General features: G+C 56.4%; 1 protein-coding gene across 12 annotated transcripts in view; it reads left to right on the top strand.

The window, feature by feature from the left end:
• The window catches only part of PLEKHG5 (pleckstrin homology and RhoGEF domain containing G5), a 53,800-nt gene that overhangs the window by 18,407 nt on the left and 10,943 nt on the right, over window positions 1–24,450 (top strand). For 5 of the 12 annotated variants that reach the window (XM_081490370.1, XM_081490364.1, XM_081490371.1 and 2 more), the window contains exons 1-2: window positions 15,924–16,077; window positions 24,281–24,410. In XM_081490370.1, coding sequence (XP_081346496.1) covers window positions 15,958–16,077; window positions 24,281–24,410 — 250 coding nt within the window. In that variant the 5' untranslated portion in view covers window positions 15,924–15,957. Of the gene's footprint in view, window positions 1–4,076; window positions 4,250–5,170; window positions 5,248–9,847; window positions 9,908–10,246; window positions 10,289–11,431; window positions 11,499–15,923; window positions 16,078–24,280; window positions 24,411–24,450 lie in introns of those variants that run through there. The other 7 variants (XM_081490373.1, XM_081490365.1, XM_081490368.1 and 4 more) reach the window with 5 other exon arrangements.

Here is a 24,450-nt window from a genome sequence, read left to right as displayed (position 1 = left end):
TATAAATAAAAAGGCAAAACAAAAGCAAGCAAGTGAAATGAATTCTAATAATACATTTTATTTAACCTAATAAATTCCAAAAACATTACCATTTCAACATATAATCAGTATAAAAAATCATCAATGAGATTTTACATTCTTTTTTTTTTTACTAAGGCTTCAGTGTCTGCGGTGTATTTCACATGCACAGCACATCTGTGTGGATGAGCCCCTTTGCACATGCTTAGTAGCTGCAATGGCCAGTGGCTGATTTTTAGGGTTAGACCATGCTGCAGAGGGTTTGACTCTGAAATAAGACCGTGTGGGATAAGTACACAGTGCCCTGTGGGTGCCCGGAAGGTTAGAACTATTGCTATCAGCAGGTGTTTCCAGAGCGGTCCAGTGGGGAAGACAGGTCCAAAGTCAATTCAAAGGCCCATCCCAGGACAATGGGATCGAAGAGGGAGTGATTCATTTGGAATTTGGATGTTCTGAGATCCAGAGGCCTTCTGATGTTCTCTGTATTAGACTTGGGCCTTCGAGAGTGGGCAGGGTATCAGCAGACAGCAGACCGCGATGAGAAGGATACAGCAGGGGCAGAGGAACAGAACCAGGAAGGGCTGGGCCGGGGTCAGAAGCTCATTTCCGTCCCAGGAACCCCAGTGAGTAACAGAGGGAGGGGGTTGAGGTGAGGCAATAGGGAGTGGTGGGGACTGTGGAGGGTGGAAGGGTGTGTGCCCGTCTCAGGCAGACACGACCAGGGAGCTGGAGCCGTCAGGAATATGGGTCTGGAGCTGCCAGGCTCCTCTGGTTTGTCCATGGAAGCCAGAAATCTGGATTTTTATGTGAAATCTGACTTTTTAAAGTTGGCAACCAAGTCAAATTCTTTTGAAGCACTGTGCTCGGCCAAACAAAACATGTCTGCCGGCCGGCTTCTGCCCAGGCGCCCTGTCGGCCAGTTGTGGTGGAGACCGTGTTGGAGGAGAAGGGAAAACGGCATCGTGTGACTAAGATAGAGGGTGGGGGATGCTGGCATGTGGGCTGGTCTGCCTGGCGGAGGGGCCCTGACTTTCCCGAGGAGGCTGGGGAGCCACAGAGCCCAGGGAGGCCAGAAGGGCAGCTGGGCTGTTTCAGACTGAGAAAGACAGACTCTGGCACCTTGGGGTAGGCAGCAAGTTCTAAGTTCCAGGTCTGCCTGGAGATGGCTAAGGGCCCGCAGCCGGACACCCGCACGGGCTGACTCAAGTCAGAGTGGTACTCCCGGGTGAGGACCCTGGGGGGAGCAAGAGCGGGCGGTGGAGGCGGCCCCTGGGAGCTGCCCCACGATCACAGAGCCACTTTCTCCCTGCCTCTCAGCTTCAGGGCTGTCTCCACTGACCAGCTGCTCCTATGGGTCCCCTTGGTCTTACTCCCCATTGACTATGGGGCTCTCTGCCCACTCAGACTCTCCATGATCTCAGAGCTCCAGGCCCACTAGCAGTTGCCTGTCTCAATTCAAATTCTCAAGAGAGCAGATTGAATTGAACAGGCTGGACCAGGTGGCTTCCCTGTCCCAGGTAACTATGTCCAGGATATGTGCCACCTGGAACAATGTCTCCCCCTTACCGGGCACTTTTTCTGCAGCGTTGTAACTGGGGCAACGTGCTTGAGGGGGAGCCCATGGCAGTCTTGGAGGTGGAGGACAGCCTGTCCCAGCGCTTGATTCCTCCCCAGTCCCAGGGGCCCCTATCTGGGCCCTGAGAGCTATCAGGGTCCTCAGCAGTTTTCCTGTGGTTGGAGTTTCTGGGGAGAGAAGCATGCATGGACTTTAGGAGGTTGTAGCTTTAGTGTGAAGCGCAGGGAAATTCGATTCCAGAGGGCTGGGACCAAGCAGTTCATGGGGGGTTGGAGGGGGGGAAGGTCTAGAAAGCAGATTGAGCACCTTGAGGGGGCTGAAACCAGATGGGGGGTGTTGTAGGCCAAAGAGGTCAGCCAGGTAGAACCTCAGTGTCTGGAAGAACCGGGACAAAGAACTCTAGAACCACAAGCACCCCATGGCAGTCGAGAGCATTCTGGCCTTGCAGCGGCTATGGCCTGGAGCGGTCATGGCAGGACCCAGAGAGCTGGCAAGGCAGCTCCATGTCCCTGTCGGGGAGGAAGTAGCCCAGAGCCGGCAGAGTTTAAGGCCAGAATCCAGAAGTCTTGGGACAAGGGATGTTAGAACCCAACCCCAGCCCTTAGCTGTGAGAACCCAGGGACTCAGTTACACAAGCAGATCTCATCTGGCTGAGTTCCCCAGACTTAGGTGGGTGCATGGGAAATTCCCCCAGAACTGGCTGAGGTCTCCAGGTCCCTGGAAGCCCAGGTGGCAGAGGGGATGCTGCTGGGTGGTGGAGAAGGGCCATGCTTTCCATCCCACCCTCAAGCCATCTACGTCCTGGTAGGCAGGGCTGGGGCAGGGCCATCAGGGTCCTCCTAGCTGTCTCCCACCTCAGCTACCTTTGCCCCCAAGCTAGAGTCAGGACAGGTGTCCTTGGCCCTTCAGACAGCTGAGGAATCAGGGATTCCGAGAGGGATATCAGAACTGTGTGATTCTGTGAACTGAGTGAGGCGGGGCTGGCCTGAGAGTGCTGAGAGTTAGCGGGGTCCCTTCTCAGAACCCCAGGCTCACACTCACCAAGAACAGACTTGGGGGACATTGTGCCATCACTTCCCTGTCACTCTGGAAGCTTCAGGACACTGATGGAGCCCCTTGTGCAGGTGTTCTTGCACACAGCCTCCTCCTCTCGACACCCCCCCCCCATGCTGCTTTCCAAGGGGCCTTGCTGCCCACTGGGCCCCACATGAGCTCCTCGAGGCTTGTCAGGGTCACCAATGAGTCCCCAGGGCCCAGCTCGGGGCTGGACACAAGGTAGGCCCTCCAAGGACTTACTGTGTGTTTGCTGAGTGAATTCAGAGAACCCAGAAGACTTGGGATCCATCACTGTTCCCTCTGCCAAGAGTCTGCTAGGGAAGGGACTGGGTCCTGGTCACCCGTGAGTCCCCGAGGGCCAGTCCATGAAAGGGGGGATACATGTAGAAAGGAAGGCACCCTACTCCGGTTGGGGAAGGGATCAGGGTAGCCTTTGGGAGAGAGACCCGGGCCCCAGGGGAAACTTCCATACCTGTGGCTCATCTACCCAGGGCCCCTCAGCACCCACGTCCAGGTATGATGGGGCCTGGGCAGGCTTAGGACCACACTGAGTCCCTTGGGAGAGTCTTCGCCACCTCCCTGGGGCTCCATTTCTGTAGTTCAAAGTGTTTTGTAACCATTAAGATGCTGTCCAAGTGTCTCCTGATGCTATTTACATAAACTACAAGATCAGGCAAAACTGATCAGGCAAAACTAATTGAAAGAGAGTTCAGGACAGCATCCCCTCAGAGGGGAGAAGCTGACAGCCCCCACGCTCTACTTCTTTGCCTGGGTGCTAGTTATTTTGCACAAATATCTTTTTGTGAAAATTTTACTGAGCTATGTACTCATGAGAGCTGCACTTTTCTATACCTATTTATTTTACACTTTCATAAAGTTTTTAAAATGCTAAACAACACCAAGATCATAGTGATAAAACAACAGTAGTCTCCAGGTTCCCTCCACTTATGTAACCCTTACCCCCATCCCTGCCAGCATCTCTAAATGAGAAGAGAGGCCTCTGCTGGGGTGGGTGGCAAAGGAAACCGAGAGCTGTCCTGACCTGCGTGCCTATCTACAAGAAGGCATCATTTCCACTGAGGTGGTACCTTTTGGACGAGGAGAAATAGCAGAGCTGTCTAAAATGCCTTCATTCCCACTTTCCAGGAGATTGAGAAAATGTCTCCCGATCACATCAAAAACAGAGGTGTTTTCTTTTGAGGTGGCTGGGAGGCTGAGCGAGTTGGGGGGGCAGAGGGATGGCGTTTAGTCACACCCACGACTCTTCAGAGAGAGGAGGAGGGTGCGTCGCGTCCTCCCGGCTGATGCCCCGCGCGGCCGGGTGCAGGCTCTGCCCAGCGGGGCGCCGGGAGGAGGGGCGCGGGGGGCGGGGCGAAGAGTCCCGCCCCGTGGGCGGGACCGCCACTCGGCTCCTCCCACCGCCCACCTGCCCCGCCCCGCCTCTCACCGCCGAGGGTCCCTCGGCCTCAGCGCTCCGGCCTCTCCCAAGGCACCCGGCCGGCGCCCTCCCCCCAGCCTCCGTCGCGCTCGCCCCCCGCGCCGACCCGCGGCGCCCCCAGCCCCTCCCGCGTTCCCAGCCGCCCCACGCCTCCTCTATGGGTGAGTGCGGGGCCCCCGGCCCGGCCCGGCCCCGCCATGCAGGCCGGCTGGCCTGGCCGCCTCCGCGCCGGCTCGGGGAGGGGCGTTGGCGAGGGGCATCGCGGACCGGCCGGGGAGTTGGTGGGGGTAGGGGGGAGATCAAGGGCAGGGCAGGACCGGCTCCTTCCCCTCGGCAGGCGGGGGCTCAGCCCGCCCCCTCCTCTGGGGAAGGCCTGCTCGAGATGGGAGGTAGACGCCGGTCTCAGAATCAGGGCTCTGGGGGTCCAAACTCAGTCCCCATGTCGGGGTGCGCTTCGTTACCCCTTCCCCTGGCCCTGCAAGCTGGCCGGGGCGGGCAGCCTCTTTGTCCCCCTTCCCTGTCCCCTCTGCTGCTGCACCCCAAGAAAAGGGGCAGCTTGGAGGGGGCCAGGTTCTGGGTCAAACATGGACAACGGGTGAGTGGACCACCCCACGTTCTTGCGGGGGAGACCATCCATAGAGGCAGCGATGTGGAGGGCAGGAGTGGGAAGGGATCTTGGAACCCTGGAGTCCCCCTTCCCCTCACTGTCTTGCAGGAATCCCCCGGGAACCCTGGGGCCCCAAGGTCACTGAGCCACCCCCACTTCCCCCCCCCCCAACCAGTGGGACAGAGAGAGGGAGCAGCTCATTTCTAAAGATGTTTTCTCCCCCTGGAATCTGGATAATTTCCCTAGGGAGCTGCAACAAGAAAAGGGCTCTGCACACAGATTCCTGTGCAGATAAGTTGGCATTTAAAAGAGAAAGGGACACTGCCCTCCTTTGAAGGGTGCATTGAGGAGACTGCCCCACCCTGTCCTCCGGTTGGAGGCTCCTGGAGCCCCGGGGAGCCAGGGTGCCCCTGCCTGGGGCGCACCCTCCCTGGGCCGCGCCCAACTAGTAACCCTCCTCTCCTCTCCTTTACAGAAGACCGGAGCCTGGAAGAAGAGAAGGGACTGCGTTGTCAGAACCCCGACTGCATGGACAAGGGCCGGGCTGCTAAGGTAGGGAGGCTGTTAGGCCTGGGGGCCGCTGGGGCAGAGGCGGCAGGGTGCTAACCACCCCCTTTATCCAGGCCTGGAAATCCATGGGGCCCTGGCAAGGGTACAGCTGGCCTGGCCCACAGTGTGGCCTGGGTTCAGGGGTGGGCAGGGCTACAGGATGGCTGGTTTAGGAGGCAGAGGGGCTGACCTTGGTTCAGAAAGAGCAGAGTTGGGGGGGGACTTCTGTGAGGGCAGCAAGAGTGGGGGTGTCTCAAAGCCCTTTCTTGCCCTGCGGTCCTTAGAGCCCTGAGGTGACAGGCACTGCTGCTCAATGTCACTGATGAGGAAGCTGAGAATCAGCAAGCAGGGACACCCCCCACCCCGCAACCAAGGTTCCATTCCAGTGCCCCATGGGCACTCTTCCTGGGCCACCAGGTCACTCTTCAGGCCTGGGCATGGGTCAGGGACCCTATGGGACTTTGTGACAGTGACTGCAGGCCTGGGGATGAGGAAAGGAAGAGGGGGCCCACTGGTCCTGGAGTGTCAGGGCTTGGGAGCTAGGAGTGGACAAAACAAGAGGGATAGAGATAAGAATGATGGGGGGCCTTCTGCCTGGTCTGTGCTGGGCCCAGTGCCTCATGTGCTGTTTGTGGCAGCTCTGCTGGGAAGGTGTGGGTCGTTGCCCTGTTTTCCAGATGAAGATACCAAGGTTCAGAGAGGTCCTGTGACCCGGCCGAGGCCCCACAGCTCAGAAGAGACTGAGCTGGGGTTGGAACCCAGGTTGGGCCCCTCCCCGCACGCATTTGAGGGACAGTAGTGGTAACTGCCACAACTCCCCGTGTCACCCCCAGCCCTGAGGACTCTTTGTCTCCTCCCTCTGGCCTTCTGACAGCTGTCCCGTCATTATTCTCATTTACAGTGGAGAGGTAGCAGCTCACCTAAGAACACATCTCTAGGATGTGGGAGAGCTGAGATTTGAACCCAGAACCCAGATCTGTGTGGTGCCAGAGCCTTGTTCCTAGCCACTGTGCAGCTCAGCTCTGCAGCTGCAGGAGATTAAAGATGCCGCCCCATTACACCCTTCCACCCGGACACAGCCGCTTACATTCTATACAGGAAGACCATGGCTGGAAGGAACGTGGAGGGCTGTTCTGGGGGTAGGGAGAGGAGGGAGAGGCTTCCAGTTGCCGTGGTCACCGGCAAGGGGGAGGCTGTGATGTCAGATGCAATCTGCTGGCACGGATGGTGCCTGGCATCAGGGCTCTGGTGTTGGCTGGCTGGCTGTCTCTCCCCCATATGGGGGCTCCTGGCAACAAGCTGGCCCCAGTTACCCTCAGTTACATCCTGCCAGTGGCCTGTGAATCCTTGGGGCCTCTGCCTGACCCAGAGGGGTGGCAAAGGGGGCAGGCTACACTGACCCAGCCCCTTCTGTGGGCAGCCGCTCCTCAGGCAGGCCCACAAGCTGCTATAGGAAGGGGCAGGGGTGAGGCCTATGAGGTGAGAGTTGGTGTCAGAGTGCCTGAGGGCCTTCTGCAGCCTCCAGGTTTCAACTTCAGCGCAGCCGTGGGCTGCCTGCAACTCAACATGGCTGACGGCATCAGCAGCAGACCGTCACCCAGCCTGCAGGGGGAGAGCCCTAGTTCTATTGCTAGTGGCACCCGCTTTGGGACAGGTGATACAGACTTGGGCCACAAGGATGCCTGAGCAATCAGAGGCAGAAGGTCTAGTCAGGGAGGACATCTTGGAGGAGGTTGCCTCTGATGGGAGTGAAAATGTGGACATGCGTGCATGCTAAGTTGCTTCAGTCGTGTCTGACTCTTTGTGACCTCATGGACTGTAGCCCGCCAGGCTCCTGGTCCCCAGGAATCCACGGGGATTCTCCTGGCAAGAATACTGGAGTGGGTTGCCATTTCCTCCCTCAAAGAATCTTCCTGATCCAGGGATCGAACCCGTGTCTGTTACGTCTCCTGCAATGACAGGCGAGTTCTTTATCACTAAGCCCGAAAACGTGGACAGACAGAGCAGAAGCCAAGGGCAGTCCAGGAAAGGGGAACTGCCACAGGCAGAAGTGCAGAGGCAGAAAACAAGGGGCAAGAGGCAGGTCTTGCCAAGCGTAGGAGCAGGCTGGAGCAGGTCAGAGGAGGTGAATGACACCCAGGTTGGTGAGAGAGAGGAGCAAAGAATATCCTATTGTTGATGCTAATAAGAACCACCAGTGACCAAACATGTTTACGTGCCAGGCAGGTTGTCAGGCCCTCATGCTTGTTTCACTGAACTTTTGTGAGAACCTTAGAAGAAAAGCATTATTATCATTCCTATGTGAAACATAAGGAAAGTGAGGCTCAGAGACGAAAGAACTGGTCCACGTCACACAGCATGACTGGCCAAGTATAGCCTGGAATGAGATGGAGAGCCTGGTTCTTACTGTCCTCCCCAGCCAGTCTAGGAACCGCTAGCAGGATGTGACTAGCGTTTTGAAGGAGATGACTTCATTCATTCATTCACCAAATCAGCCTGAAGCACCTGGCATGCCAGGCTCTGTTCTAGGCCTGGAGATCTCTGAGGAACAAAGGTCCTGCCCTCCTGGAGCTGATCCCAGGCCCCCAGGGAGGAGGAGGGAAGTGAGGACTTGGGTTTGTCAGACTGGCCCCCCCAGGCTGCCCTGGGGAAGGGCCATCCTTCAACCGGGCTGGACCCTTCTGCTTCCGGGCCCACCCTTGAGAGTTTTTTTGTGCATGTGTTTGTTTTTTGGCTGCACTGGGTCTTCATTGCTTTCTACAGGCTTTCTCTAGTTGCGGAGAGTAGGGGGCTACTGTTTGTTGCTGTGCATGGGCTTCTCATTGCAGTGGCTTCTCTCGTTGCAGAGCATGGGCTCTAGGGCTCTCGGGGTTCAGTAGTTGTGGCACACTGGCTCAGTAGTTATTTGCACAGGCTTAGTTGCTTCTCCACATGTGGACTCTTCTGGAGCAGAGATTGAACTCGTGTCCTCTACATTGGCAGGCGGATTCTTAGCCAATACACCACCAGGGAAGTCCGAGGATTTTTGTTTGCTTGGTTGGTTTGGGTACATCTTTGTTTTTATTTATTTTTGGGTGTGGCATGCAGGATCTTAGTTCCCCAACCAGGGATTGAACTGGTTCACCCTGCATTGGAAGCATGGAGCCTTAACCCCTGGACTGCCACGGATGTCTCCACTCTTGAAGTTTTATTTGAGCCTCTCCTGGGTACTGGGGCTTTTGAAATGCATCAGCCACCCCACTCCTCCCTCCTGTTCCTGGAGTTCACTCTGGGGGAATGGCGATAACCAGGATGGGCTTCCTGGAGGTGGCTGCTGGTGTCCAGAGAAATGAGGGCTTATTAAGATGGAAGAAAGCTGAGTGGGGGTGGGGACAGATATTGGGAATGGAAGGAGTAAGCAGGGCTCAGAGGATGGGGAAAGGTAGGCAAAACTGAACAGGGAGCATCCTGAGGTCCAGGTGAGGTGTCTGAACTACCTGTCTTGGGGACCACGGAGGGAGGTGGTGTCCCTAAACTTCCCCAAGAGGAAGATGTATAGAGTAGGGGACCTTCCTGGTGGTCCAGTGGCTAAGATTCTGTGCTCCCAATGCAGGGATCCCAAGTTCCATCCTTGGTCAGGGAACTAGATCCCACATGCCACAACTAAGAGTTTGCTTGCCATAGCTAAAGATTCCACGTGCTGCAGTGAAGATTGAAGATCCTGTGTGTCGCAACCAAGACCTGTCACAGCCAAATAAATAAATGAATATATTTTTTAAAGAGTATGGAGTAACCCACACCTGGGAACTGTAGGGTCACAGCCTACCCCTTTCCAACTGCATGACCCTGGGAAAGTCAGTCTGCCTCTGAGCCTCAGTTTCCTCATCTGGAAGCTGAGGCTTCTAGAGTTGTGACGAGAATTAAAAGAGGGCTCACCTGTGGAGTGCTTAGCAGAGAGTGTGGCTTACTGTGGTGTTCAACAGGATGCTAGCTGTGACCATGTGTGTATCGTGTGCGTAGGCGGCGAGAAACCCCTAGGCTCCCAGCATGCCCTCCTTTCTCTCCCTGAGATCTGAGACCACCTTAGGTTCCATCCTAGACCTGACCAACCCCACCCAGCCAGATGGATGTTTACTGCACAGCTATCCTGTCCCCAGGGTAGGTGTCCTGTCGGGGACCCAGAGGAAGTGTTTGCTCCCTCCCTCCCAAAGGGCCAGGTGATGACCTGGTAGGTGTCCCCACCCTCCTGCAAGTTAACCACAGGGCAGAGTCCCCTTGACCTGGGCATTCTGATGGAAGTCTGTACAGGGCACCTCAGGTCACAAGGGGACACAGAGAAGGGCTGACACTGGCCTAGGGAACCACATTTGAGGGGATGGAAGACTTGGGGTGTTTGTCCTAGAGATGGGACCCTCAGGACATCATCCTTAAGGGTATCAGTTCTAACAGCCACTGTGATCTCAGCACCTACTGCATGCCAGGCCCTGCTTCAGTGCTTCTCCACAGGGACCTCATCTAGTCCTCACCCCCACCCTGTGCAGCGAGGACATGCCATCTCCATCACAGAGACAGGACACTGTGAAACAGAGAGGGAAAATAACTTGCCTGGGTTTGTCTCAACCAGGTCTGTCTGTCCTCAGAGCCTACCATTTCTAACGAACTGTCAGGAGGAAAGGAGCACGGGGTGAGTTTTTCTGCAGGGCTCCCAAGGGCCCTGGCAGGGAGGTGGGCTTTGGTTCAGTATAGGTAAGAATCTCCAACAGCTGAAGCTGTTCTCTGATACGTAGGTAGTGAGCACCCCATTGCTAGAGGCAATTTAAGCAGAGAGTGAAGATTGGATTTGATGACCTCAGACTTCCCTTCCAGCTTAGCATTGGGCTGTGAGGTGGCAGGGATGAGTCGGGAGGGGTGGTGTCTATGTCTAGGGGAAGGCTTGTCAGATGAAGACCAGTGGACACAGGGCAGAGGAAGGGGTGGGTCTGAGGTCCTTGTGGAGAAAGAGTGGGCAGGATGTGGTGAATAATGGAAGAAGGAGTCACTTATTCTCCTGGGCAATGCTTTGGGGGTAAGAGGTAAAGGCCAGGCGCCCTTGAGAATGGCCAGATTCTGGGGTCTCTGGAGGTAGCTGGTCCTTGGAGATGCTGGTCAGCTGTATATCTGGGGCAGTCCAGTGTGTGACTGGAGAATGGGGTAGGACCAGGGAAGCAATGCAAGTGGAACTTTGGGGCTTTGGCTAAGTAATTTGGAGGGGAGAAGGTGAAGGTCTGGGCTGCCCCAGAGGCCGGGACAGAGGACCCACCACATGCGACCTGGCCAAGATGAGCTGCCCTGGTGTGGACCAGCCCCAGGGAGGTCAGCGCTGCCAAGGATGGTGACTCCCATTAGGAGGGGGCTCCCGTAGTCTGGAGGGGGCCTGATGGAGGTGGTCTAGAATTGGGAAAATGCAAGTGGGTCTGAACCAGGAGGCTGGGAGTGGGGGGTGGCAGCCCCATCATGCCAGTCTCCCTAGGGAAGGGGGTAGGTGTGCTTGGGGCGGGGTATCCCCAGACACTCCCCCCACCTCAAGTCCTGAGCGCTGAGTTATTCTGAACTCAATCTGCCAGGAACCACCGAAGGGCGGGATGGGCCCCTCTTTCAGGACCTACTAGGCGTGGGCCAGGAAAAAAGAGGGAGGCACGGAGCTAGGCGGGCCCGTTTCTCAGGCGCCGCGGAGGGCGCAGTTCAGAATCCAGCGGAAGCCAGCCTGGCTTGGGGCGATTCCCGGGGCGGGCAGGGCCTGCGGGTGCCTCCTTCTGGACCCCGGGGGGCAGCGTCCTGCCGCTGGCCCTCGCCGGGGGCAGGAGGGCGAGCTCTTTTCTTTAAGCCCAGGTCAAAGATTGCAGGTTTTGAACTTTCTGCAGGTCTGTTAGGGCAGCCCCCTTGGGGACAGTGACAACGGCCTCCTTACCTCTGACTGCAGCCCGGACCCTAGGTTACCCCCAAACGCCGGCCGGCCCTCCAGCCACCCCCTGGGCCGCGGGGTGGGGCGCCCGGAGCTTCCCGGGAGCGCAGCCCCTCCCCGGCCCAGCGGGGCGCGCCGATGGTACGTCCCGGCCCGCCCAGGTGGTAGCGCCCGCGCCGGCCTACCGTAATTCCCCTACGACCCGCGCCCCCGCCGGCGCAGAGCGGGCCGAGCCCGCCCCGCGGTTCCGGTGGCCCTCTCCCTACAGGCCCTTCGGAGCTTTGGCAGTCTTGACCCGAACCCTAGCCACTGGGGAGGAGACCCATGTCCCTAGGTGAGTCTCACGGGGAAGTTCAGAGAGGGGGTGGGTCCGGGAGCCAAGACTCCCCCTGAATTAATAGACAGAAGCCCGGGGGAGGGGGGACGGGGAGGAGGGGGGATATTGGGGGTAGGGGAGGGCGAGAGTCCCACACAGCTCTGGGCCTGCAGGTGGCCATCGATGCGCGCCACTGGCTCTGCTTCCACTTACTTGAGGGTGGAATGGGCTCCAGCGCCCGCCTCTACAATGACTCTAGGGTGGGGTCGGCTGGGAGAAATGGCTGTGAGGGTTCTGTAGGGCCCCAGCCCTGGTGTGAGGTCTGATGGTGGGGCGAGGGGTTCCGAAGGGGATTTGGCGGGGCTCGGTTAGGTGGTTTTGGCAACCTCGCCGCATCTGGGCGTCCGTGACGGTCCGAGCGGAAAGTCCTCTCGAGGCCGGCAGGGGGCGCGAGAGTCTGCACCTCGGGCCGCCTGGGTCTGGCCTGGTCCTCGCTGGGGAAAAGGGGAGAGAGAGAGCCAGAGGACCCATGGGTCTCCTGGAGACCCAGAGGCCAGGAGAGACCCTGGGCCGCTCTAATGAAAGACTGAGGAAGTGGAGGCCCAGGGGCCTCGGACCCTACCGATTCCTCCAGTTCCTTCCCCAGGCTTGGAGGGCTCTGGGAGGATTTGTTTCACTATTCCTCTGCTCCTTTGCCAGAGTCCAGACACATATTTGAACCCAGCAGCCATCCCTAGATAGAGAATTCTAGAGAAGTGGCCAGTGCCCTCTTTGCACAGTAGGGAAGGGCAGGGGGTAGGTAGGTGGGCCCCAGAAGCAGGTGTACAGCCCAGGCCTGCTCCCTCTCCCCGATTCCCTCCCAAAGAGCCTTTTGTATGGCTATGAAACAAGAGATGCCTGGAGAAGGTGCAGGCTTCCCAGCTGGGGTCCGGGGCTCCAGGACACATTTCTGCAGGGCCTGGGCAGGGGGCAAAGTTCATGGACCACACAGCCTCTCCTTTAACGCCTAGTACCCACTGGTTGGCTCCCTGGGGAAGAAGAGGGCTCACTGGCTTCTGGACTTGGTGGCGTGGAGCTGGCCTGCGGAGAGGTTCTCTACACCCCTACCATCTGCCTAGCACAGGGCAGGTCCTTAGAGCAGGCTCTGCCTCCAGGGGGACCCCAGAACCCGAGGACAAGTGGTGAGGCCCAGGCCTAGGGGAAGGGAGAAGCCAGATGGGCCGTCTGGAGAGGAGAGCAGCCTGGCAGAGCCGGCTCCTCCCTGGCTAACGTGCCCATGCATGCAGCCTCCACCCCTAGATTTCCAAGGTGCCAGATGGAGCCTCGGGGCTGGGAGCCTCGTAGGGGAGCTTAGCTCGGGTAGGGAGCCCCTGGGCAGGGGTGTCCCCCTGGCCAGAGAGCCCCAACTCCTGGTTCCAGGCCAGTCTCCTGTGGACAGAGCACAGAGCTGGCCCCAGACCTGTGACCTCCCCTCTCCCACGCAGACCAGGCTGGGGCCCCAACCCACTGTGGGGAAGGGGATGCCCACAGGCCTCTGCTTTTCTGGGGCTGGGGAGGTGGTGCAGGGCGGGAGTGGTAGGGGGCTCCTGCCTTGGAGACTGCATTATTCATCAGCCATGGCATCTGGTTTCTGGGTATCAGTTTCAACAAGCCAGTCCTGACTCATGAGCCTAGAGCTGGGCCTGGGCTAGGGAGGGGCTCCCTCCTCAGGGAGTCAGGGGCTGGGACCTTTTGGGCCTGCTCACGGGCTATTTCACCTCCCTATTTAGCGAGGAGGTGGGAACCTTGAAGCCTGCTGAGGCCTCCTCCCTTCCCTGTGCAGGGCTCCTTTCCTCCCCTGCCCCTTCCTTAACCCTGCACTCTTGGCCCTGGGACAGCAGGGCCCTGGCCCTCCAAGGAGCAGCCCAAGCCCTGGATTGAGAACCCAAGCAGGAGCGTGACTCAGGGTGGCCAGAACCTGGTCACTCCAGTGACCTCTGGTGACCTTTCCTGGCCCAGTCCTGATGGTCTCCACTTGATGCAACCAGGCTACCCCAGACTGGTGGGCTTGGGGATCTGCCCTGTCCCCAAGGGGGTGGACCTCAAGTCCCTGCTGCCCAAACCACCACTTGGCTGGTCTTCATGTCACCACGGCTTCTCTGTGCTTGAGGCTCAGAGGGAGTGCTCCAGTGAGCATCCGCTGTTAGAACAAGTTATTTTACCTTTCCAAACCTCAGTGTCTTTGTCTGTTGAATGGAGATAGTAACAGTATCTTCTCTTTATGGTCTCTGAGAAGAGTGAACAGGGTTTGGCATGGGCATGGCACTTAGGTGTGCTCAGAAGTTGGCCTGGGGGGCAGCAGCAGGGGCAGGGGGCCTGGGCAATACCACTAGGCTTTGAGGTAGAAACTGACCTGCCTGGGGCCAGCAAGCCAAGGTCATGGATGCTGGAGGGGATGGAGAGAAGCCGTGGACAGGCAATGGAGAAAGCTTTGTTGACCGTTGGCCACAGGAAGGCGCATCCTGGCCAAGACCTTCCTGGCCCCAATGGCCTTCTTTGGCATGAAGCCCCTCCTTCTGTCTTCATTCGTCCATTCATCATCTTCGTCTACACTGAGTACCTGTGGTGGCCAGGACTGTTCTAAGTGCCAAAGATGAAGCATGGGCCAGACAGCCAAGACTGCTAGCCTCTGGAGAGAACATTCTAGCAGGGGAAAGTGATAATCAAGAAGTGAACAAAGAAAATAATTTCAGGTCATAATATAAATAGATGCTTTGGAGAAAATGATTCAATTTAAGGGGACTGAGAGTTCCAGGGTAAGGGGGTGTTTATTTGGAGAGGAGAGTAACGGCCTCCTTGGAGAGGTAGGATTTAAATTGGGGTCCGGTGCCAGCTGTTGGGAAGATCAAGGGCACATGGTGTTCCAGAACACAGAGGAGCAGGTTCTGAGCTCAGTGAGTTGTAGGGATGAAGGAAGCTAGCATTGCGGCCCACCTGTGGAACCAGCCAGGGGGGCAAGGTAGGAGCCAGGCCACAACTGGGATTTTATTTTAAGCAAGGTGGGAAGTCACAGGAGGGTTTTGTCGGGGGCAGGGGAGTGACACGGTCAGGTTTCAGTTTTAAAAGATTTGCTTATGGTGTGGAAAGAGGGCTGCTCAGGATGTGGGAGGGGACACAGCTGTGGAAACCTCCTGGCCGGGGTAGATGGATAAATTGCTGCTCCTTGCAAAATCTGCAGAGACCCTCTTCCCCCTACAGAACCAGATTGAGGGGGAGCTGTCTAGGGGATGGGGCTGGTGACAGCGTGTCCCCCTCCCCCATGAGTACTGAGGAGTGCCCCCGGGAGGCCATTCCAGAACCCCAGAGTCAGAAGCCTGGGTGTCAGCCCTGCTTGTGGACTTCTTTGTCACTTTATCCCCCACTCGATGAGCGAGGATAACAGTGCCCGCCTCCACCTCCCGGGAATGAGTGTGAAACCGCTCTGACGACCTACAGTGGGGACCCTGGCACCACACCCCATTCCTGGTCTGCGTCTCTCGGGCTCTGATGAGCGCCCTCTGGCGGTAGGGCACCGGAAGCTCCCGCGTGGCCTTGAGCCGGGGAGGGGTGCGGGGCGGTGGGTGCCAGCCTGGAGCAGCAGGGGCTTCGTGGAAAGCTGAGTTGGGCTGCGGGGTTGTCCCGACGCCTCGTCTCACTCTACTCCTGGGCGCACCCCAGAGACCACCCTCTCCGCCCCGCTCACCTGCCTTCCGCCCGCCGCCTGCACCTGTGGTCACCAGCCCCACTCTGCTCCTCTGCCTGGACTGGGCAGTGGGAGCGAGGGTCTCCCGGGCTCAGGCTCTGAGGCGGGGGTCTCTTGGATTGTGGGCCGGCACTAAGATGACCCTCAAGAAGGCCTCTGAGCGCCGGCTGTGTGGCTAGGACTGAGAAGTGGAATCAGATATCCTCGAGGCTGGACGGGGAGCGGGGTCCGAGGACCCCTAGGGAGATGTGATGTGTCCTTGGTCAGGTCCCCCCTCTTTTGCTACCAGCATTAAGGAAGCTCCCTCACGGGACGGAGAAGTCCTGCGGGCTGAGGCTCTGGGGCGGGGGTCCCCAGGACTGGAGGGAGGGGGTTAAGATGCCCTTTGGCCAGGGGGACCTCCTGTGCCCAGTCGTTCGCGTTGGGGGGTGGGGGTGGGTGGCGGTCACAGCAGAGTGGGGCGCCCGCGGAATTGGGCGGGGCCGGGGTTCCGCAGTCAAGGTGAAGGGAGTTGTCACCGGCGGGCCCCCCTGCCCCCAGCATCCAAGGAGGTCCCCGGGGGGGAACCCTCTGAGCCTGGGACCTTTGCGTGGGAGTGGGGGCTGGGGGTCAGGGCGGGGCTGCCGGCGGGAGGGTGTTCCCCGCCCCCCGGGGTCCCGGCGCGCTCGGCGGGCGGGCGCGGCCGCACAATGGCAGGAAGCGGGGCTCCGCGCTTTGTCCGGCGGGCGGCGCAGACCGCCGCTTCCTCCGGCCGCCATGGGGACGGGACCCGGCGTCTCCGGGCGCCGCGCGGCCTCCAGGCCGAGCCCCGGGCTGCCCTCCCGAGACTCCGAGCCCGGCTGGGCAGGGGGTCGCGGCCGCAACGGGGAAGGCCAGGTACAGGCGCGGGGGGCCGGGCGGGGAGGCCGGGGCGGGTGCTCTGTCGCTCCTCAGCGCGCGTCTCTAAGCGGATCCGGTACTCGGCGGCCCAGCCCCCTGCCCGGGGTGCACACCGCGGGAGTGCGGCGGGGAGGAGGGGCTGGGGAGGCGTTGAGGGGCTGGGGGCTTGAGATGTGTCCTCCACCCTGGCACCAAGGGGGCCAGGCAGCGGAGGGGACCGCCAGACCCTGGCCTTTTGTGTCTGGGGCTGACTCCGGACACACCTGTGGGTCCCAGGCCTTGCCACCCTCCCCTTTCCTTCCTCTGCCCAGGCCCTGCCCACACCCCTCCTACTCCTGCTTCTGAGGCCACCCTGGTGGGACTGGGAAGACTGATTTCTCCACGCCCCATCCCTGGGGGAGTCAGCCTTGATCGTGCTCCCCAAAAGGCCCAGGCCCCTCTATTATTTGTAAAGTTACTGTCCATTCTCTGCCTTTGAACATGCAGTGTGACCTAGCTGTACCATGGGATCTGCTGTCGCCTCTTTGGCCTGAGTCCTGAGAACTTTTGGCCCCGGACCCTACTGTCTCTCCCTGGCTGGCAGGGGTGCTGCTGCCCTCAGAGGGTGGTGGTGGGGGGTAGTATGAGGGGGCAGCAAGGAGGTGGGGAGTAAACCCTGTGTCTGAGAGAAGAGGCTCAAGAGTCTGGCTTTGGGAAGGGGCTACCCTGCTTTAGTGATGGGAGACCCCCCAACTCTGGAGGGAGTGGTGGAGACCCTGGGGTTTGGGGATGGAGATGTGAGAAGAACAGACAGTGTGGGCTGTGCCCACCTCTGCTTCAGCCTCCCTCCCTGGGGGTTCTCAGAACTTCATCCTCAACCCAGTGAATACTCATCTGCTTCAGATCCTAGCCTGACTCTCACATCATCCTGGTGTCCCTGAGCCTGGGGGCTGCTGGGAGGATGGAAGGGGGTCAGCCACCAGCTGGACTCTTGTTAAAATTAGCATTAGTATCAGTAGTAATTTCCTCCTCCAGGGGATCCTCCCAACCCAGGAATTGAACTCTTGTCTCCTGCATTGGCAGGTGGATTCTTTACCACTGCGCCACCTGGGAAGCCCACCTATTGGTTAGTACATTCAGTTAATATTTACTTAGTGGCAATCTGTATGCTATGCAGTGGCATTATAGGTAGGAAATGGCAACTCACTCCAGTATTCTTGCCTGCAAAATTCCATGGATGGAGAAGCCTAGTGGGAGCACATATACTGGTTTGGTTTAAAAACAAGATTGTGGCACAGAACCAAGGACTTGGGCTGGAAGAGTCCCAGAGAACCACCCCCCCAAACCCAGAACACCCACAACCTAGCATGGCTCCTGCCATGTCACCCTCCCCCCCACCCACTGCTGTGAGCCCAGGGCCTGGGCAGCTGGTCAGTCCACAACCCCACTGCCCAGTGCCAAGCCTGGCATCAGAAAAATGAAGCTGTCAGGGAAATCGCTAGAGGCCTGGAAGGGGTCAGGATGGGGCACCTGTGCCAGACTGACTGCCAGGCTGGACACACAGGGCGAGAGGGCTGCCGAGCTTGCAGGCTGTGAGCCCCCTGGGGAGAAAGGACAAGTGCTTCCTTGGATTTGTTGTCAGGAAGAGATGCTCACTGCAGGGGTTCCTGCATCCGCAAAGCCAGGCCCTCTGTCAGGAGTGCCCTGGGGAGGCCGAGTATGTATGTGTATGTGTGCAGAACCATGGAGGAGAATTGGGGTTTTCACATATTCTTTAGCAGTGGATCAGAGGGCTTCCCTGGTGGCTCATTTGGTAAAGAATCTGCCTGCAGTGCAGGAGACATGCATTGGACCTCCAGGAGACCCCCCTGGAGAAGGAATTGGCAACCTACACCAGTATTTTTGCCTGAGAAATCCCATAGACATTGGAGCCTGGTGGGCTACAGTCCTTGGGGTTGCAAAAGAGTCGAACACAACTAGCAGCTAAACCACCACCACCAGGCCAAGTGAAGATAGAAACCCCTGTTCTGGTTGAAGGGTGCCCCTCGCCCTGCCTCGGGACTGAAGACCACACTTGAAGACCACTCAGGAAGGGAGTGGCAGTAGGGGGTACCTGGCTCTCAGGTTGCTGTCAGAAACGTGGACCATAATGCCCAGGGCCCAGACCCCCTGGAACAAGTGACCTCAGTTTGCCCTCTGCCAGCTGTCATTTCTGTGTGCATATTTCTTTTTCTGTCTGATTGAGGAGTGGAAGGAACACAAGAACCAAAGCAGCAAGCATCAAACTGTAGTGGATTTCCTCTTGTCTCTGTAGCCCCACAGGCTGACCCAAGGCCAGCTGGCCCCCACTCCTCTCTCTCTTCTCCGCTACCCAAGAAATGGTGTGAGTGTGGTGAAAATGTGGGATCTGGAGCTACATACCCTGGGTTCAAGTCCTGAGAGACTCTGCTAGCTGTGTGACCTCAGACAAGTTGCTTAACCTCTCTGAGCCTCACTTTTTTCTTCTGTAAAATACAGACAATCCTAGCCCTTACCTTCTGGGATGAGAAAGCCTCAGTGCAGCCCAGGGCACATGACAATCACGTTATAAATGATCAGACATTTTCAGCTTCCTCTTCTTTCCTGTCTTTGGCCATTTTCTCTGCCGTCTAGGCCATCCTTACCCTGTCTATCATCTTCAAAATTCCTAATTGGGGGACTTCCCTGGTTAGCCGGTAGCTGAGACTCTGTGCTCCCAATGCCGGGGGTCCAGGTTCAATTCCTGGTTGGGGAACTAGATCCCACATGCTACAACTAAGAGTTTGCGTGCTACAACTAAAGATCCTGTATGCCACAACCAAGACCTGGCACAACCAAAGAAATAAATATTAAAATGAAAATCCCTGGGACTTCCCTGGTGGTTCAATGGTTAAGACTTCGCCTTCCATCCCAGGGGGTGTGGGCTTGATCCCTGTTCGGGGAGCTAAGATCCTACATGCTTTGGGCTGAAAAACCAAAACACAGAACAGAAGCAATATTGTAACCAATTCAATAAAGACTAAAGAAGATGTCTGATCAGGCTCTAGGCAGCCCAAATCTCCAGTGGTCCTCTATCGTGCTACTTAATAATCAAACCAGTACTTATTGAATGGCTAGGACGAGATCAGTCAGTGAACCTGAAAGACTGAAACTGCTGTCCTTGTAGAGCTGATAGGGTATGGAGGCAACAAAGTGAGACACACAGACTGCCTGCCAGTGGAAGGTGTTAAGGAGAGAAGGCTGGGGCAGGGAGTGAATGTGGAGGAATGAAACCTTAGAAGGGGAAGATGGTGACTTTTGAGTGAAGGTCTGCAGGAAGGGAAGTGGCTGGTTATTTTAGTGTCTGGGGGAAAGTGTTTCAGGCTGAGGGATTAGCAGGTGCCAAGGCTCAGAGGTGGGGCACGTCTGAAGAAGCATGTCCGAGAAGGCAGGAGGAGGGACTTCCCTAGTGGTCCAGTGGCCAAGACTCTGCTCTCCCAGTGCAGGGGGCCTGAATTCGACCCCTGGTCAGGGAACTAAGATCCTGCATGCCACAACTAAAGACCCTGAGTGCTACGACTAAAGACCCAGCACAGCCAAATAAATAAATATATGCTTGCTCAGTGGCTCAGTCGTGTCCGACTCTTTCCGGCCCCATGGACTGTAGTCTGCCAGGCTCCCCTGTCCATGGGATTTTCCAGGCAAGAGTACTGGAGTGGGTTGCCACTTCCTATTCCAGGAGATCTTCCCGACCCAGGGATCAAACTTGTGTCTCTTGCGTCTCCTGCATTGGCAGGTGGGTTCTTTACCACTAGCGCCACCTGGGAAGCCCAATAAAAGGGAAGGCAGGAGGCCGGTGGGTGGGGGCAGTGGAAGGAGCCAGGAGAACAGGACAGGAGGCCCCCGAGGTTACCTGCCTTGGCAGGAGATGGGAAGCCCTTGCAGGGTTTTGAGGAGGTCCATGTGACTCCTCTTTGAACTGGGTCCACCGTGTCTGCTCATGGAGAACAGACTGGGGTCAAGGATGGGTGTAGGGTGACCAGCTCTGGGCTTTGTCATCCTACCAAGAGGTGATGGGAGCTAAGCTGGTCTGGAGAGTGTGGCCAGTTTGAAACTATGGATATTAAGGGTGGAGCCTGAAGACCTGTTAGACTGCCTGGATGATGGGTAACAGAAGGATCGCAGGTGACCCAAGGTTTTTGGCCTAATACGTTATTTTCTTGGGGCTGCCATAACAAGTCAGGGTGGCTTTAGAACAACAGGAGTTTATTCTTTCGGTTCTGAGCCCAAAAGTCTGAAATTAAGATGTGGTCAGATCGTTCTCCCTTGGAAGTTACCAGGGGAGGATTCTCCCTTGCTTCCTCCAGCTTCTGGCACCTCCTGGTGTTCCTCAGTATTCCTTGGCTGGTAGGTGCATGACTCCAGTCGCTGCCTCTGTTGTCACACGGCTTCTCACTATGTGTCCCCTCTCTGTGTCTCTTCTCTTATAAGGATACTAGTCATATGGTTACTCCATACTCTATCCTGTGTGATTATAGACCCCATTATGACCTCAGCTTCACTAATGACATCTGTAATGACCCTCTTTCCACCAAAGGCACATTCTGTGGTGCTGGGGGTTAGGACTGAACCTATCTTTTTTTAAAAAAAAAAAAACCAAACACTATTTATTTATTTGCTGTGCCACCTGGCTTGTGAGATTCTACTTCCCCAACTGGGTCTTCCCAGGTAAGCTCAGTGGTAAAGAATCTGCCTGCCAGTTTATGAGATGCAAGTTCCATTCCTGGGTCAAGAAGATCCCCTGGAGAAGGAATTGGCAACCCACCCCAGTATTCTTGCCTGGAGAATCCCATGGACAGAGGAGCCTGATGGGCTACAGTCCATGGGGTCACAAAGAGTCAGACATGACTTAGCAAGTAAACAACAACAGCAGAAGTTCCCCAACCAGGGATCAAATCCAGGCCCATGGCTGTGAAAGCACCAAGTCCTAACCACTGGACCACCAGGGAATACCCTGAACCTGTCTTTTTGAGGGACATAATTCAACTCATAACATCAGCATAGCCAGAAGGTGTTGCCAGTAATCAAGATGGGTAGAGCCATGTGGAAAATTTCAGGAGCTCATGTGAGGACCTTTTAAGTTTGAGATGCTTGTTGGGATCCAGGAGGAGGATGGAGAAAGTGGGTCCAGAGTCTTGGGCCTGGTCCCCACTGGACAGATCACCTGGGAGCCCTCCCCAGGACAGTGGGTGTGGGTAAAATGAGGAGGGGTCCACAGATGGGGAGAAAGCAGGAAGCAGGTAAGGGGGCTGAGAGGGGAGGGAATAGGCAATGCATGGGTCCTGGGGGCTGAGGAAGAAACAGTTTCCAAGAGACCATGTCAAATGCTGGGCCCTGGGAGAACAGACAAGAGGGCTTTGGAGTGTGGATGTCAGCAGCGACCTTAGAAGAGCAAGTTGGGAAGGGAGCAGAATTGTTGGGAGAGCGTCTGCGAGAAAATGGAAGAATTAGAAAATCTCCAGTTGCAACCATCGTAGTAATAGTTTGATTTAGGCAAAAGCCATCGGTGAGGACTAAAGTCCTGGAGTATGCAATCACTGGGGAGCAGGCTATCTCAAAGTGTCACCCCAGGACTACCTACTCATTGGTGGTTTAGTGGCTAAGTCGTGTCCAACTCTTTGTGACCCCATGGACCATAGCCTGCCAGGCTCCCCAGTCCATGGGCTTTTCCAGGCAAGAATACTGGAGTGGTTTGCCATTTCCTTCTCCAGGGGATCTCCCAACCCAGAGATTGAACCTGAGTCTCCTGCATTGCAGGTGGATTCTTTACCACTGAGCCACCAGAGAAGCCCTGTATCTACTCATTACAGAGAGAGAACATGCCTTTACAGAGTACAGCGAGGGGACTTCCTTGGTAGAACAGTGGTTAAGAATCCACAATACAGGGGACAGGAGTTTGATCCCTGGTCAGGGAACTAAGATCCCACGTGTAGCAGGGCAGCTAAGCCTGTCAGCTGCAACTAAGACCCGGCACAGCCAAATAAGTAAATATTAAAGCAAACAAACAAACAAGGTACAGTGAGATCCCCAGATGGTCTGGCAGTCGGGCACTCTGAAGAAGACATAGTCCACTCTCCGTCGTCCCTGCCCATATGCTCATCTTTAAACTATGGGAGAAGAATCGATGCTTTTGAGCTATGGTGTTGGAGAAGACTCTTGAGAGTCCCTTGGACTGCAAGGGGATCAAACCAGTCAATCCTAAAGGAAATCAATCATGAATATTCTTTAGAAGGACTGATGCTAAAGCTGAAGTTCCAATATTTTGGCCATTTGACATGAAGAGCTGACTCATTGGAAAAGACCCTGATGCTCGGAAAGATTGAAGGCAGGAGGAGAAGGGGATGACAGAGGATGAGATGGTTGGATGGCATCACTGACTCAATGGACATGAGTTTGGGCAAGCCCCGGGAGATGGTGAGGGACAGGGAAGCCTGGCGTGCTACAGTCCATGGGGTCACAAAGAGTCAGACACAACTGAGCAACTGAATGACAGCAAACTATGCGAGACCCCCAGACAAATCCAGAAGGAGGGGCTTTCTGCAAAACTGCTGGCCTAGCTGCTTCAATGTCCTGAAAGACAGGGTGGAAAATGCGGGACATTCATTCATTCTTTTTTTTTATTTTTTAAGTATATATATATATTTTTTTTACTTATTTATTTAGCTGTACTGGTTCTTATTTGCATCCCTCAGGATCTTTGATCTTCACTGAGGCATGCAGGATCTTTAGTTTTGGCATGCAAACTCTTAGTTGCGGCATGTGGTGTCTACTTTCCTGACCCGGGATCGAACCCAGGCCTCCTGCATTGGGAGCTTGGAGTCTTGGCCACTGAACCACTAGGGAAGTCCCAGGGCATTCATTCTTAAAGGGATGAACAAACACAGCCAAATGTACATACATATGAACCTTGATTGGATACCATGTGGGGAAAAAAATCTGTGAAGGACATTATTTAGACACTTGTGGAAATGCCAAGGTAAACTAAAGTTGGACAAAGTATCATCACTGAGTTTCCCCGAGTATGACCACACATAGAGTTGTGTGGCGTTTTGCACGAGAACATCTGTGCTCCCAGGTGGTGTCGATTTCCTCACCAGGGGAGTGGTGTCATGAGCATTGTGGCAAATGTGAATGAATGGCAGAACTAGAAGGGTGTGTAGATGTTGTTGTACTATTCTTACAACTTTCTGTAGGTTTGAATTATTTTAAAACAAAAAGTTGAGGGAAAAGAAAATAAAGGGTAATGGGAGGAGAGAACAGGAAGTGGTGGTTATGGATGCCTGGTTTTACAGAGTTTAGTTATAAGTGGAGGGGGAGCTGGAGCTGGAGAATTGGTTTGGTTTGCCTATGGGAATGATCTGGTGAGAGGTGAGTCTTGGTGAGAGGTGAGTCTTGGTGAGAGGTGGGTCTCAGTGGAAGGCTGGTCTGGGATTGGGGCAGGGTGAAGCCTCCACAGCCCAGGATGGGTGAGTGGCTCTGGTGGTTGGGGCTCATGGAGTGCCTTCTGGTGGCTTCTGTTTCCCTGGAAAAGTAGGCACTGGGTCAGTGGGGAGTGAGTTTGGGATGCTTAGGGGATGGAGGAGATAGGAAGGTCATCCGTGTGGTTGGGGATGACAGCAGACTGGAGCGAATGGGTAAATCTGATGTCACGTCACTAAGCAACAGCCCATGGGTCCCACATAGGCACCCAGATGCCAGTATCATTCCCTGACTCCTCCATAAGCCCCTCCACACCCTGACTTAGAAATCCAGGGGGGTCAGCTGTTCAGGGGCTGCACAGGTCATAGAATTGAGGGCAGAGGCCCTGGGCACGGAGGACGGGACGGCATTCTGTTTGAAGACACTGAGTTGGGCAAACTGACTGGCAGCCCCAGCTTCACTTTTTGGGGCCCTTTCTGCCTGTGTTTTGGAAGAGGCCCTGGGAGCACCTGCTTCATGGTTACTTACTCGGCACTGTGTTTCTTGTGGGCAGGGCTTTGCTTTCTCTGCATCCCCCAGAATGGACACCTTGTAGGTGCTTGGGAAACACTTGATGGATAAATTAATAAGCCCAGGCCCCTGTGGAACGTGGATGTTTGGACATGAAGAGCAGCCTCTGTAGGGCCAGGGGCCCTGTGTACCACAGGGGTCTGGGTCCACCCTGCCCCCATCCTTTCCCACACAGGTATGCCACCACGCCGACTGCCAGCAGCTGCACCACCGGGGCCCCCTCAACCTCTGTGAGGCCTGTGACAGCAAGTTCCACAGCGCCATGCATTATGATGGGCACGTCCGCTTCGACCTGCCCCCCCAAGGTGAGCACAGGGAGGGGCCAGTCCCTAGAGCCCTTGCCTG

Source organism: Giraffa tippelskirchi, chromosome 5 (assembly GCF_054371585.1).
Source record: "Giraffa tippelskirchi isolate mGirTip1 chromosome 5, T2T-mGirTip1v1.2.pri, whole genome shotgun sequence".
Classification (NCBI taxonomy): domain Eukaryota; kingdom Metazoa; phylum Chordata; class Mammalia; order Artiodactyla; family Giraffidae; genus Giraffa; species Giraffa tippelskirchi.
This window is presented reverse-complemented; position numbering and strand designations above follow the sequence as displayed.